Source organism: Protopterus annectens, chromosome 1.part1, assembly GCF_019279795.1.
Source record: "Protopterus annectens isolate FY-2018-M chromosome 1.part1, PAN1.0, whole genome shotgun sequence".
Taxonomy (NCBI): Eukaryota; Metazoa; Chordata; order Ceratodontiformes; family Protopteridae; genus Protopterus; species Protopterus annectens.
Window position 1 is genome coordinate 1,291,907,242 of NC_056726.1, and position 15,129 is coordinate 1,291,922,370.

General features: G+C 44.8%; 1 protein-coding gene across 1 annotated transcript in view; it reads right to left on the minus strand.

Annotated features, from left to right (window-relative positions):
• The window catches only part of LENG8 (leukocyte receptor cluster member 8), a 951,153-nt gene extending 937,940 nt beyond the window's left edge, over positions 1 to 13,213 (minus strand). Inside the window, exons 1-2 of the mRNA XM_044088951.1 lie at positions 13,165 to 13,213; positions 12,661 to 12,805 (exon numbers count right to left, since the gene is read on the minus strand). Of these exons, the coding sequence (XP_043944886.1) occupies positions 12,661 to 12,805; positions 13,165 to 13,213 (194 nt within the window). The remainder of the gene's footprint in view (positions 1 to 12,660; positions 12,806 to 13,164) is intronic.
• Between the last annotated feature and the right edge of the window lie 1,916 nt (positions 13,214 to 15,129).

The following is a 15,129-nucleotide window of genomic DNA, read 5'->3' on the forward strand; positions in this document are numbered from 1 at the left end:
TATCTTTGCATCTTTTGCTCAAAACTGGAGTGGGAGTATCCGACGACAAAATATAATTAAATTTTTTGCCAAAGAAGTGAAGGGCGAACTCCCCCGATGCTTAATAGTGCGCTTCTTGAATCTAGCACAAAAACAGCAGGCCGAGACGTCGTGGTCTGGGCCTAAGCAAGGTATACAGAAAGAGTGGAAATCCTTATGCGGTATTTGCTTCCCACATGAAATGCAATTATTAACTTTGTCTGACATTGGTCTGAGGCAAGAAAAGTTTCCCCAATGGGGTACTTAGCTTTCAAGAAGACTTCGGCTGAAATACTTTCGTAAATCTCAGGAGCTGGCCAACCGGCACTTGCGAACTGCTTCTGCTTCGGGCACCGCGCGGCAAGAAAGACTGGGAAAAATGGCGTCGGCTGCCTCTTTTATACCCCTGCCGCACTGATGTCAGGGAAGAAGCGACGACAACTGACGCCAGACCTAGACTTTGGAATTCGGCCGACCAAGGACCCGCCTGATGGCAGGATAAAGTACAGTTTTGTACCTACCATAAATGTAGATGTTCGAAGATCCACATTGCTGCAGTCCTTACTTATGGGTAGTCCGCTGTCCTCGGTCGGCCCGAATACCAAAGTATTAGGCTGACGTTGGTCATGGGTGCCTAGATCTGACATCAGAGCGTCAGGGTATAAAGGCGCATGACCGACGTCATATCCTCAGTCTTTTCTTGCCCCAGATGTCAGAAGGCCAAACAAAAAAGGCCACAGCCAAAAACAGAATACCTCCCAAAAACAAGCCTAACAACAACCATCACCTAAAGCATAGCATCATGTGAAACTACAGTGGGGAAGGAGGGAGGGTAAATTGGACTGCAGCAATGTGGATCTTCGAACATCTACATTATTGGTAGGTACAAAACTGTACTATGTTCTTCATCTCACATTGCTGCAGTCCTTACTTATGGGTAGAATCCCAAAGCAACGGGAAAGGGAGGTTGGTAAAAATCATAGAGCATTAGGGGCTGCTAAAATGCCCTGTAAAATTGCAGTGGCAAATCCAGCCCTAGACTTAGAATAAAGAGGAAGGTGGTAATGTTTAGAAAAAGTATGCACTGAACTCCAAGTAGCTGCCTCCAAAATGTCTTTTGTAGCTACCCCTTAGAAAGGCCGTAGAAGTAGCAGTAGCCCTAGTGGAATGAGGCCTGATTCCAGCCGGAATCTCCTTACCATGATGGGAATAACAGAAAGAAATACAAAACCCAATCCATTTAGAAATAGTTTGTTTTGAAACAGGTTTACCCTGTGAACCCAAAGCAAAAGAAACAAACAACTGCTGAGACTGTCTGAACTCCCTGGTTCTGCTCAAATAATAACGCAACTGTCTGTGAATATCCAAAGTATGCAAAATTTTCTCCCCTTTATTTTGGGGGTTTGCATAAAAAGTAGGCAAATGAATAGTTTGGTTTAAGGCCACACTAGAAACCACTTTAGGCATAAAGGAAGGATTAGTACGCAAAGATACCCTATCCTTATGAAAAATCAGGAAAGGCTCCACTGCCATGAGGGCCTGTAATTCAGAAACCCTTCTTGCAGAGGTAACGGCCAACAAAAAAGCAGTTTTCCATGACAAATACTTGAACTCGGCAGTAGCTGCAGGCTCAAAAGGTTGTAGAGTAAGTTTTTCCAACACAAAATTGAGATCCCAAGCAGGAGTAGGAGCTCTACGGGTGGGTCTTATATTCTTTGCCCCTCTAAGAAATTGCTTAAACAAAGGATGAGAGAATAAAGGAGGGTCACAATCATAGTGAGCAGAAATGGCTGCAGCATGGACCTTTATCGAGGAGAAAGACAAACCCTTGTCCAATAACTCAGAAAGATATTGAAGAGCAACACTTAAATCAGGTATGGAGACATCAAAGTCCTTTTCTTTGCTCCAAATAAAAAATCTCCTCCATTTATCAGAGTAAACTTTCCTGGTACTAGGCCTCCTGGCCTCCAAAATAACATTCAAAACTTGTTGTGGAAGCTGAGACCCTCCAGAGTCTAAAACAGAATATGCCAGGCTGTTAGATGCAGAGACTGAATCTTGACATTGAGGAAGTGACCGTCCTCTTGTGACAAAAGGTGCGGAATCAAAGGCAGAGGCCATGGAGGTTCTCGTATTAAACTCCTCAGTAGTGGGTACCAGTGTTGTCGAGGCCAATCCGGTGCTATCAAAATCATGGTTGGCTTGTCTTGTCTGGCCTTCAAAAGTACCTTGGGAAGAAGAGGCAGAGGTGGAAAGGCATATACATGCAGATTGTTCCAACTGAATGATAGAGCGTCCACCTCCCAAGCTGTGTGATGAAACATTTTTGTGCAAAACTTTGGCAACTGGTAATTTAGTGGAGAAGCGAACAGATCTATGTCTGGAGTTCCCCATAACACTGTCAACTGTTGGAATACATGAGGATCCAATTTCCACTCGTGAGGATCCACTATTTGTCTGCTCAAGACATCTGCTAAGGAGTTCTGTGCTCCTGGTAGAAACCTTGCCTGAAGATTGAGGTGTAGATTGAGAGCAGTTTCCCACAGAATCATCGCTTGCCTGCAAAGAGGGTAAGAATGGGTTCCCCCATGCTTGTTGATGTACCACATGACAGTAGTGTTGTCTGTTTGAATCAACACCTGCCCTGGGTGAAGTAAATCTTTGAAAGCCATCAATGCAAACTGGATTGCTAACATTTCCTTCAAGTTGATATGCAAATGTTGGAGTTTGACAGGCTACGTGTTTTGCACCCATTTTCCATTGAGGTGTGCACCCCAAGCCTTGTCCGAGGCATCTGTCGTTAGAACCTGACTTGCCTCTGGCCGGGTCACAGAGAGTCCCTTGTTTAGGTGACATTCCTGAGCCCACCACAAAAACTCCTTCTGAATGCAAGGTATTATCTGAATGACAGTGTCTAGATCTTGGCAGTGCTGTGTCCATACATTTTTGAGATACCATTGAAGCTTCCTCATATGCAATTTGGCATTGGGAAGCACTAGAATACAAGATGCCATGAACCCCAAGGCTTGAAGGACTGTCCTTGCAGTCAGCCTGGACCGTAGAGACATTTGATGGAAATAAAGAGAAAGGCTTCTTTGTTTGTCCGGGGTCAAAAAGGCCATCTGGGAAGCTGTATTCAGTCTCACAACCAGAAAGCACGTGTCCTGAGAGGGTACTAGACTGGACTTTGTTTCGTTCACAGAATACCCTAGGCATCTTAACACCGCCATCACACACTGTAGATGATGAAGAAGTTCGTCCTTTTCTTGTGCAATAATCAGGCAATCGTCCAAATAAGGATAAATCTGTATTCCTCTTAGTCTGAAAAATGCTATCACTGGAGCCAGAATCTTTGTGAACACTCTGGGCGCAGTAGATAAGCCAAAGGGCAATGCAGAGAACTGATAATGTAAATTTCCAGCCCGAAAACGCAGGTACCTCCTGCAACTGGGCCTGATAGGAACATGCAGGTAAGCCTCTTTGAGATCCAGAGTAACCATCCAGTGATCTTTTCCCAACAGAGGTAAAAGTTGTTGTAAAGTCAGCATCTTGAACTTTGGAATGTCCAGGTAAGTGTTGAGGATAGATAAATCCAAAATTGGTCTCCACGTGTTCCCTTTCTTTGGAACTAGAAACAGGCGAGAATAAAATCCTAGGCCCACTTCTGACAGAGGAACTGGCTGTATAGCTCCTATTTGAAGAAGTAAAGAAATTTGTCTGTGAGCCTCTATCCTTTGCCGAGGAGGCGCCTGGCATGCCTTTGAAAGGAGGCATGGTATGGAAATAGAACTTGTAACCTCGGTTTATAATGTCCAATACCCATTTGTCCCGGGTGACTAAATGCCAATTTTGCTTGAAAAGAGCCAACTTTCCTCCCAAAGGAGCTGCCAGGCAAGAAGATTCTGGCAGCTGAAAATGCAGGTCATTGGGCCTGTTTACGAAAGGACTGGCCCCTGCCCTCACCAGCAGATTGAGCAGGCGAACTCCAATGTCTCGGCCTGAAGGTACCCTGAGCTCTGCCCCTACCACGTCTAGATCTACCCCTAGACTGAGAATCAGAAGAAGGGTACGTCCACCCCTTAGTAGGCCAATTTCTACTAAACTTTGGAGGTTGTACCTGCAAAAAATCTTTAACAGTCTGCATAGACTTAGCCTTGTCTTCCATTTTCTTTAAGACTGACTCCACAGGAGGACCAAACAAAACTTCAGATTGTAAAGGGGCATCCAGAATTCTAGACTTAACATGCTCAGACAAATTCTGATCCTTAAGCCAGGTGTGCCTACGAATAACTGAACCAGTGGCAGCCACCCTAGAAGAAGCCTGTAAAGCATCAAAACCACATTGCAAAGAGTGCTTACCCACCTGTTCAGAAACATGCACTATATCCTGCAATTCTTTACACTCTATGCCCTCTGCCAAAGCATCCACTTTAGATCTTAGCTGAGAAAGGAGGAAATTCTGATACTTCAACATATGAAACTGGCAGTTCAAAGCTCTCATTGCTAAAGTAGAAGAGGTATATACCTTCTTACCCCATCTATCCAAAGCTCTAGCTTCCTTATCCAGAGGAACCGGATTCTTAACAACAGAGGCTCTAACACCCTTAGGCCCCTGACTAATAGTTTCTGGGTCCGCCCTAGGACTCTTATAAAGATATTTATGAGCCTCAGGCACCCTGTAATACCTGTCCGGTTTAACTGGAGCAGGAGGCACAGAATCTGGATTAAGGGAAGCTTCCGAGAAAACATCTGAAACAACATCCAAAACCGGAGGTATAGCTAAGGGTCTATGCTGTGGTAAAAACAAGAACTCCCTAAGTCTCTTCCGTGAATCAGAGTAATCATGTCCTTCCCACTTATAATGCTCCCTCATGGAATGCAGAGTTTCTGAAAATGAAAAATCCTCTGGAGGAGAAGCAGAAGGAGTGGAATCCTCTGCATCAGAATCAGAATAAGGAGGGAAATCTTGAATGTCTTCAGCAGAAGACTCTGAATCATCTGAGGCCTGCTCCAAACTTTCCAACTCTGGCTCCACCCTGGGCCTCTTATCAGGAGGGGGCATAGAACCTCTAATTAAAGTAATCAAATCCTCTGCCATTTTAAGCATGTGCTTTTTAGGCACAGACCCTGAAGAACCAGAACTGACACCAGAGGAAGGCAAAACAGACCTGCCCTTAGAAGGAGCCTTAGAAACAGTAACAGAAGGCCTAACCACCTTAGGCATAGAAGGGAGAATAGTAACCTGAGAGGCCCCTTCAGCCTGACCTGCCTCCTGAGAGGCCACATCATGTAAAATCAAAGTTTCCCCCTGGGACTCAACAGAAACTTCAGCCGGATCCACCTGTTCAGCTGTAGCTTCTAAAGATCCGGCGTCCGTACGGACGAATCATCCTGCCTAGGTTTTAAAGATTTGTCTTTGCACTTCTTAGTAGAAGCAGGCGCCGAACATCCGACGGCATATTATAATTACACCTCTTGCCAAAGACTAACCTAGCGCAATCTAACCTCCGCTTTATAGTGCGCTCATTAAACCTAGCACAAAACCGACACCCAACTACGTGTGCTCGTCCCAAACAAGGAATACAAAGCAGTGGTAATCCCTATGCGGTATCTGTTTCCCACAAGAAATACAATTATTCACTTTTTCTGACATCCGGTAAGTAACTGAGGCAAGAAAACAAAAATATTCCAACGGGTACTTAGCCCAACTTGGTATCGGTCTGAAACTCCAGCGAAAAATTTCAGAACGCCGAACGGCACTTGCAACGCTGCTTCTGCATCGGACCATGCGGCAAAAAAGACTGAGGATATGACGTCGGTCATGCGCCTTTATACCCTGACGCTCTGATGTCAGATCTAGGCGCCCATGACCGACGTCAGCCTAATACTTTGGTATTCGGGCCGACCGAGGACAGCGGACTACCCATAAGTAAGGACTGCAGCAATGTGAGATGAAGAACATCCCATCTGTAATGACTGCAGCTGTATGCACGATGAACATCTCTCAGAGGCTTTTCTTAGAATCAGAGTAGTCCTGGCCTTCCTAGTGGAAATGTTCCCTCATGGTATGTAAAGTTTCCCCAAAGGAGTAGTCTTCAGGGGGAGATGCTGAGGGAATAGAGTCTTCAGCATCAGAGTCTTCATAAGGTGGAAAAGTGTAATCCTGTTGCTCAGAAGAATCTGAGGAAATTGAAACCTGGTCAGAGGAAGCGTATTCCTCTTCTCTAGGTCTTATCAGGAGGGGGATGGGAACCCCTGATTAGGGTAATTAAATCTTCAGCCATCTTAAGCATCTGTTTCTTAGGCATGGGGCCTTGAACTGTAGACTGATGTACAGTCTTCTTAGGTTTTAAAGGAGTTTTAAGCTTAGCATAAGATTTAATGGTGAGTGTAGTCGGTCTGAAGACACCTTCTGCAACCGAAGGTGTTTCCACTGCACCGGGGTCTACTTCTGCTTCGGTGTTGGAAGATGGCTGCGTCGGCCTAGTAGACTCCGCTTGAGAATCCGCAGCTGTCTGGGGTTCCAGTTCTGCGGTCGTCAGGGGCTGCGTAGGCGCCTCACTGAAAACTGGAGAACCGGTGACAGGCCCAGCAGAGGCCTCGGAGTCTGGCTTGTTCCTAGGCTGCCTGTCCTTAGCCTTGCGTTTTTTTATGTATGCCAGTCGTCGGCTGCTCCGACGGCATGATATAATTAAATTTCCTACCAAAGTAATGTGCGAAATCAAAACGGCGTTTGATAGTTCGTTTATTAAACCTAGCACAAAACCGACAACCTGTGACATCGTGGTCTGGGCCTAGGCAAGGAATACAATAGGAAAGGAAGTCCTTATGAGGTATTTGCTTCCCACAAGCAATGCAATTGTTAACTTTTTCTGACATTGGACTGAGGCAAGAAAATGTTCCCCAATGGGGTACTTACCTTTATAGACTTCGGACTGAAATTCGAATCGAAAATCTCAGGTGTCGGCTGACCAGCACTTGCTTACTGCTTCGGGCACCGCGCAGCAAGAACCCTGGCGCTCTGACGTCAGGGAAGAAGCGGCAGCAACCGACGCCGTTCCAAGACTTTGGAATTCAGGCCGACTGCGGGACCGCCTGACGGCAGGATAACCCAAGTGTGATGATTGCAGCAGGGTAACACGATGAACATCTGATAGTGCATGCAGATTGCCCTGGAGCGTAGCTATTTCCTGCAAGATTCTTTGATTGGGATGTGCAGGTAAGCTTCTTTTAAGTCTTCGGTTGCCAGCCAGGTATCCTTGGCTAGCATAGGAAGCAGCTGTTGGAAAGTTGGCATTTTGAATTTTGGAACCACCAGAAAGGTGTTGAATAGACAGATCTAGTATAGGATGTTAAGGGAGTTTTATTTTCTGGGAACCAGGAACAGTCTTGAATAAAAGACTTGTCCCCTTTGTTCTGCTGGGACAGATTGAATAGCCTTGATGCTGAGGAGAGAGAGCACTTGTTTTGGGCCTCCGCCCACTAGTTTGCGGGGAGGTCTGGCCATCTACTTAGGGTTGGGAGTGAGTGAAAGTAGAATCTGTATCCTACGGAAACTATGTTTAAAACCCACCTGTCTTGGGTAATGTATTCCCAGTTTTATGCATGAAGGGTGAGCTTTCCTCCTAAAGGTACAAGTAGTTAGGCAAGGCTTGGAAGAGTTAAGGATAAGTCATTGCGCAATTTTACCATAGGGGGTGGCTTACTACTCCCTGCTTTGGATGTGGGAACACCCCACTGCTTAGATCTGTCCATAACCCGAGACTGAAGTCTTAGTGGTCTGCTGCCCCTGGGTTTGGACTGAGAAGGCATGGAAGGGACCAGTTCCTTGAAGGCCAATGCCTACTGAATTTACGTGGCTGCATCTGTAAGAAATCTTTAACAGTTTGCATAGATTAAGCTTTTTCCACCATTCTTTTGAGGACTACTACTGCTTTATTGCCAAAAAGGCACTCTTGGCTTAAGGGTGCATCCAATAATTTTGCTTTTACATGATCTGGCAAGTTTTGCTCCTTAAGCCAAGCATGCCCTCTAAGTACAGACCCAGTGACAGCAGCCCTGTAAGATGCTTCTAAAGCATCAAAACCACACTGCAAAGTATGTTTACCAACTTGGTCAGCTGAATGCATTAACTCTGGTAAATCTTTGGGTTCTGCAGAGACGAGAATCAACATTATTTTCTGTTTAAATAGCCCTATAATATGCAGCTGATACTTTTAACATATGATACTGGCAATTTAAAGCCCTGATGGCCAGAGTAGCAGATGTGTATACCTTCTTACCCTATCTGTCTAAAGCCCTAGAATCCCTGTCAGAAGGGGGTAGGGATTTTTGGCAGTAGTAGCCTTAATGCCTTTTGGTCTCTGGATCCACAGTAGGATTCTTGAAGAGGAATTTGAGAGAGTCAGGTACTCTGTAGTACCTGTCAGGTTTCCTGGGAGCTGGAGGCAAAGTATTCGGGGTAAGGCTGGATTCCATGAAAACATCATCTACAATCTCCAGAACAGGAGGGATAGCTAGAGACCTGTGCTAAGACAGGTTTAAAAATTCCTTAAGTCTCTTTTTGGACTGAGAATAGTCCCAGCTTTCCCAGCGAAAATGCCCCCCAAGGGTATGCAAGGTTTCACCAAAAGAAAAATCTTCTGGAGGGGAAGCAGAGGGAATGGAATCCTCTGCATCAGAATCCTCATAGGTAGATAAGGGTAAGTCCTGGTAGTCAGAAGGAACAGAGATATCAGATTCCTGATCAGAAGGAAAATCAGTTCTAGAGAGGGGGAAGGTTGCCTTCCACTATTTAAGGTAATCGTGTCTTCAGCCATTCTAATCATTTATTTTTGAGGCATGTGGGCCTGAGAATGCACTTTGGTCGTTGGTTTTCTAGGTGTAGTGCGAACATTAAGCCTGAGGAACTCTGTATTTCTGGCTTGAAACGAAGTAGTCGGTCTAATATGAAAATTGGTAAGCCTGAACACACCCTCAGAAGCCAGTGCCTGCATAGCGGCTCCGGACCCATCCAAGTTTGAGACATCCGCAGGTTCCATATAGTCAAAGCATCTCATGGCATACCAGACTCCGAATGGGTCTCAGTAGAGGCCTGCAAATTTGTAGAAGTGGGTATCAGCTGCGAAAGCGCCTCACTGGGTACAGGCAGACTGGCGACTAGCTTAACAGAAGCGTCGTTGGCAGTTTTGGATCTATGCTGTCTCTGTCTTTAACCTTACATTTGTTCGGAAGATCGGTAGTCGGATGGCTTAACTAAGCCATTTCGGAGTACGGAGATAGACAGCGAATGTATTTAACTACAAAAATAGCCCGACGACAAATATTTTGGGAATTGAACAAGGCACAAAACCGAAAGCAAGGAACGTCATGGTCTGGGCCTAAACGGGTGACGTAATAAGAATGAAAATCTCTATGGAGGTATTTGCTTTCCACAGGCAAGACAATTAATTTTTTCTGACATCGGTTACAGCCAAGAAAAAAGGATCCCCAACAGGGTACTTATCTTTTAGAAGACTTCACGTCTGAAGCTCGAAAACAAAAATTTCAGGAGTCGGCCAACCGGCACTTGTGAACTGCTTTGGGCACCACATGGCAAGAAAGACTGATGTAATGGCGACAGCTGCATGTTTTATACTCCTGATGACCTGACGTCATGGAAGAAGCGACAGCATCTGACGCAGAAATCCCAAGACTCTGGTATTCAGGCTGAAAGAGGGCTACCTGCAGGCAGATAACCCAAATGTGATGACTGCAAAAGTGAAACACAAAGAACATCTGCTTCTGGCTCCATGGCAAGAAAGACTGGTGTAATGGTGTCGGCTGCCCTGCTTTATACCACTGACGACCTGACGCCAGTCTCTGGCGACCTGCAGCTGACGCAGGAGGGAAAATCTTTACTCTGGTATTCAGACTAGCAGAGGGCTACCCAGCAGTGGTAACCCACAAGTGATGACTGCAACAGTGAAACACGAACAAAATCTGAAAATGCCAAGATGAGGACATAGAAAACCTTACAAACGTCTTCTAACTGATATGGATGGATTGTGCAGATATGCATCTTTCATATCCAGGGTAATGATGAAGATCCGAGGCAGAATAAGTGGAAACAAAGTCTGGAGGGACAGCATGCGGAAAGTGGGTACCCTCAGAAAGGAAGTGAGACAGAACAGGTCACCTCTCTCTTCCTGGGCACCAGGAACAACCTGGAATAAAATCCTCTTCCTATTTGTTTTTTTTGGGAACACTTTGGATGGTCTCTTGGTTCACTAACAGAACCTCTGGGGGAAAAGGGTAGTTGTACCCTAGGAGGCTAAGGGATGCCCTTGAAAAAGGTAGGTAATCCCATACCATAAAGTACCATTTCTGAATAATGGAGAGGCCCAAAGAGTCTTGAGTTATGATTTCCCAGGCTGGTAGGGAGAGGGGAAGGTCCTGGGAAAGTGGGATGAAAGTATAGGTAGGGAGAGGACAGTCACAGAGAGGACGATTTGTCTGGAAAGGGCCGCTTTAGTGCGGGAGTTGCCAGAGGTGCCCTAGGCTGTTCTCGTCTCCGATCAGTCCTTTTTTGTTCTGGGTGACATGAATGCCTACGCACAAACACAGGTTTTTGCAGGACAATTTTTTTTAGAAACTGGGTACTGGACAGGCAAAAATGTTTTTCAATTCTTGCAATTTCCTTACCCTTTTCCCGCAATGACTTGACAAGTTTGGCTTTTACACCTTCAGGTAAGGGCTAGAATCTCAGGCAAGAGATTCTTCTTAATACTGATCTAGAGGCAGCTGCTCCTGCAGAAACTTCTGCAGCATAATAGCTGTATTTTATGGAGTGGCGTGCTACTTGAAAAAATGTACCAAGCACGGAAGTAGCCAAGGTTTTATTTTCTGCATCGGCGAAGTCTGCAATTAGCTGTGAAAATTGGCACATAAGCTCTAAAGCGAATTTAGTCGTGTGTTTGGTAATTTATGGCCCTAAATGATAGAGTGGCAGAAATGTACAGTTTTTTGCCTAGTCTATCCAGGATCCTGCTATCCTTATTTGATGGGAGGAGGGTAGTGGAGGGCAGTAATCTGGATGGCTTGTCAGAATCCACAGAAATAACAGAAAGGTCCACAGAAGTGGCATCTGAAAAGGAACTTGCAGTCCTTTGGGACCTTACAGAAGCGGTCTAGTTTCTTGGGAGTTGGTGGCTGTGAATCTGGTGCCTGTCAAGCAAAGGCAAAATCATCAAGAAAGGCAGGCAAGATGGGAGGAATAAAAGGCTAGATGATTCCACCTGTAGTAGCTCATACTACCTTTTTTGTACTTCAGATACTTGGGCACTATCTCATTTAAAATGGTCTCTCATTTTATCTAGAGTTTCTCCAACGGAAAGGTCTTCCATAGGTGAATCTATTCCACTGGATTCCTCTTCTGGGAGGCATAATCCAAGGGGGAAGGGATCTCTGAAGAGTAGGTTAGATATTCATTCCCCAAAGATGCCTCTTCCTCTGAAGGGTCCTCTTCTCCAGTCTTTTTAAGTGGAGAAAAAATAATGGCCTAAGGGACATAAAGGCATTGAAAAAGCCCTCAGTAAATTGCTATCAGTCACTAACAGGTTCATTTGGTGGGGACAAATGTTTGGTTTTCTGTTTTTTTTTTTTTTTTGCGCATGCAAGTCTAACCTCTGTAGGGGTATGAGGCTCCGACGTAGGCCTACATTCTATCAGACTGGATTCCACCTCTTGCCTAACAAGGATCTGAGGAATCCCTGTACGGCCTTCTGTTATCACGAGCTGTGGTTCCCGTCAGACATCAGACATGGACACCTGCTCAGCCTCTGCGGACATGCTTATGCTCAAATCCATGGTGGCCTGAATGTCAGACTCGGCCTGTGGATCTGAACTGTGAACAGGACGTATCTCCGGGCTCTCCTCCGCCTGAAGAAAAACGGTATTCTAAGGTGCAGCAGAAGATTCAGGCCTTTGCTTTTTGGCTTTCAACTGAAAATCAACTCCCCCGCCCAAAGGATCCCTCCATAGCACTTTTTGCTAGCAGCTTTAAGTGCTAATTCTCTAAATACAGCAGCTTTTGTGGTCATAGTTTTCACTGGCAATGGCTATCCTTGTGTGGAACTTGTCTTCCACATAAGCACTTGCCCCTCATGGATGACTTGAAACCTAACCAAAGACCGTACCAAAATAATGAAGAATTCCCCAACAAGGCACTTAGCTGAACTTTGAAGAATAGCAAACGACTCTTAAGTTACACTGTACGTTGGAGTCTGGCATTCGGATCTGGCAGCAGTGAAGGTCGGAGGATGGTATGTGCGTACATCACTTTAATGGCAGACATACGATCGCAGCCCAACTCCGATGTACTATGCACCCTAAAGTACTAAAACTCTTTTGTATACTGACCTACAGGCGGGGGAACTCCCTCATGTAATGAATACTGCAGCAGATGAATAGAGGGACATCAAAAAATTCAACTTCTGAGGAATAATACAAAAGATGTATGCCAGAGGAGCTGTAATTTGCTGTCAACATGTTTAGCTGTTTGGTGAGGGAAGTGGATGGGGAGTCTTAATCTTAACATGGACTTTCTTTTACAGTCTGACTATGCATGACAAGAGTTGAGATCAACATTATACCACTGCATACCTGTTACTATGACCTTCAGCATTTTGTTGATGATGATGACCCATGTTATCCTCACTGCTCTGTTCAGTAGAAGTAAAGCTCTGATTCGACATTACATATGGTCGTTTTTGAATGCTGAACTTCATGTTTCCTGTCCCAGCTGCTGCTATAACATACAAAATACAGATAAAGTAAATAAATCACTGTAAACAAGACTGAAAAGAGAACATAAACCTCAACTGGTAGTTCAAAGCCAACCTGTTTTACTAACATTACATCATGTTTATTAATATTTATTAATTACCACATCATTCATGTGACCAATGTTTTACACTGACAAGAAATCAAATTTTTGCTAAGTATCAGCCAAAAATATAATTATGACAAGAACTTACAGTTCTAAAAATGTTAACAGTATCAGTGGCAACTATAAACAAGAGGAAATACACTTGTGTAGATAACTTGCTACAACTTAAAATATTTGAATAAATCCATGTAGCAATACTATGTTTTAGGACTACTTACCATGCAGAAGCCGAAGGCCGGCCTGAACAGAAGAGTCTTTTATTATCATCATCACCCCCCCCCCCCAGCTGCCTGATGCTCTTGTCTGACTGCAAGAAGCTGCTGGTATAAAGGAAATCAAGCCAATGTCATCTTCAGGCCCTCTTTTTGTCCAAGGTACGGACGTCTGACAGTCCTCATGTAGAGCACGATCTGCCCTACTGACATTAGTGACAGCAGTGACATTCAATAGAGGGAAGCAATTTGGGGGATTACCCACCCCAACCCTAGAGGAAGAAAAGATGGGTATAGGTGGAAGAAAAAGGGTACTGCAACACTGACCTGTACAACTGCAGCGGCTGAAGAGTATCCTGTGCCAAGGATGGCTGAGGCAAATCTGGCTCTGGTTTCAAAATAGCACCATGGTGGTAGTATTTGGTGAAGGTGTGCACAGAAGACAAGGCAGCCCCTTCCAGTATGGACTGGCTTGGTATCCCTTTCAAGAATGCTGTGGTTGCAGCCTATACTCTTGTAAAATGAGCCCTGACTGACAGGAATTTACTTATCAAAGTAAGAGTAACAAAGGTAATACAACTGGCTATCCATATGGAGATGGTCTACTTCCCACTGCTTTCTCCCTACTCACCTTTTCTCCTAAGGCCACCAAAGGCTAATCAGATCCATTTCGAAATTCAATTTTTTGTAGGCAGAGCATTCACTGACTAGGTAAATCTAAAAAGTGAAGAATTATTTCTCCCCTCTTCTTGAGATTTGGAAAAACAAACACAGGAAAATGACAGTACAGTTGTGTACACTTGCCATAAATGTAGATGTTCGAGTGTATTCACTGTTGCAGTCATCACATTTAGGTTATCTGCTTGCAGAAGCCCTCAGTCGGCCTGATTATCAAAGTTTTGGGTCCTGCGTTGGTTGCTATCTCATCTTCCGTGACATCAGGGGTATAAAGCATGCAGCCGACACCATTGCTTCAGTTTTTCTAGCCCGAGATGTCAAGTGACCCCCTAATGGGAAGCAATTAATTAAATAAATAAATAAATAAATATATATATACACACACACACACACACACACACACACACACACACACACACACACACATCTCTATAAAAGGTTACACCTGCAATAAAAAAGCAAATACATCAAAAAAGATTTTAAGCATAGTAAAGGAGTAAAGGTATAGCCAAAAGAAGTCAGGGGACTGGAGGGAGGGTAAACAGGACTGCAACAGTGAATACACGCGAATAAGAAGTTATGTACCTACCATAACGTTCCATGTTAGTTGTCTTCTCTCGCCTTCTTTCTTGCTTGATGGGTTCGGAGCCGATCCTCGGCTCTGACTCGGCACTTGCTTTAGCTCGAGAACTCCTTTTACCAGCTCGAGGCAGCCCCATATCCCATGATGCAAGGCAGTAAGTACCCAGATCTCGTTTGTTGACAAAGGGCAATAACACCAAGCATAAAATACTTCCCAAAGGAGGAAGAAACTTACAGATGGAAAAAGGACCAGGTCTGAATGGTCTTTAGCATAATAGTTTCTTATACAAGGTCTGTCCAGGCCAGGGGGAAGGAGGGAGGTGCAAGAAAGAAGGCGAGAAGACAACTAACATGGAACGTTATGGTAGGTACATAACTTCTTAATGTTAAGTTGTCAATCTCGCCTTCATTCTTGCTTGATGGGACGCGTCCTAGCACCTCTATCCTGGGTGGCTCAATGGAACAAACTCTTGAGGACTGTAGAGCCAAAACTGGCTCTGTCCCTGGAGGCCAAGTCCAATTTGTAATGGGAAACAAAAGTGTGAGGAGTGGCCCAAGTGGCGCTGCACAAATAGTGTCCAAAGGCAGTCTAGCTTGAAAGGCTGTAGATGTAGCTAAACTCCTAGTTGAATGTGCTTTAGGTTTTGAGCACAGCTGTTTTCCCCTGATCCTATAAATTTCAGTGATGACCGAAGAAAGCCATCTGGACAA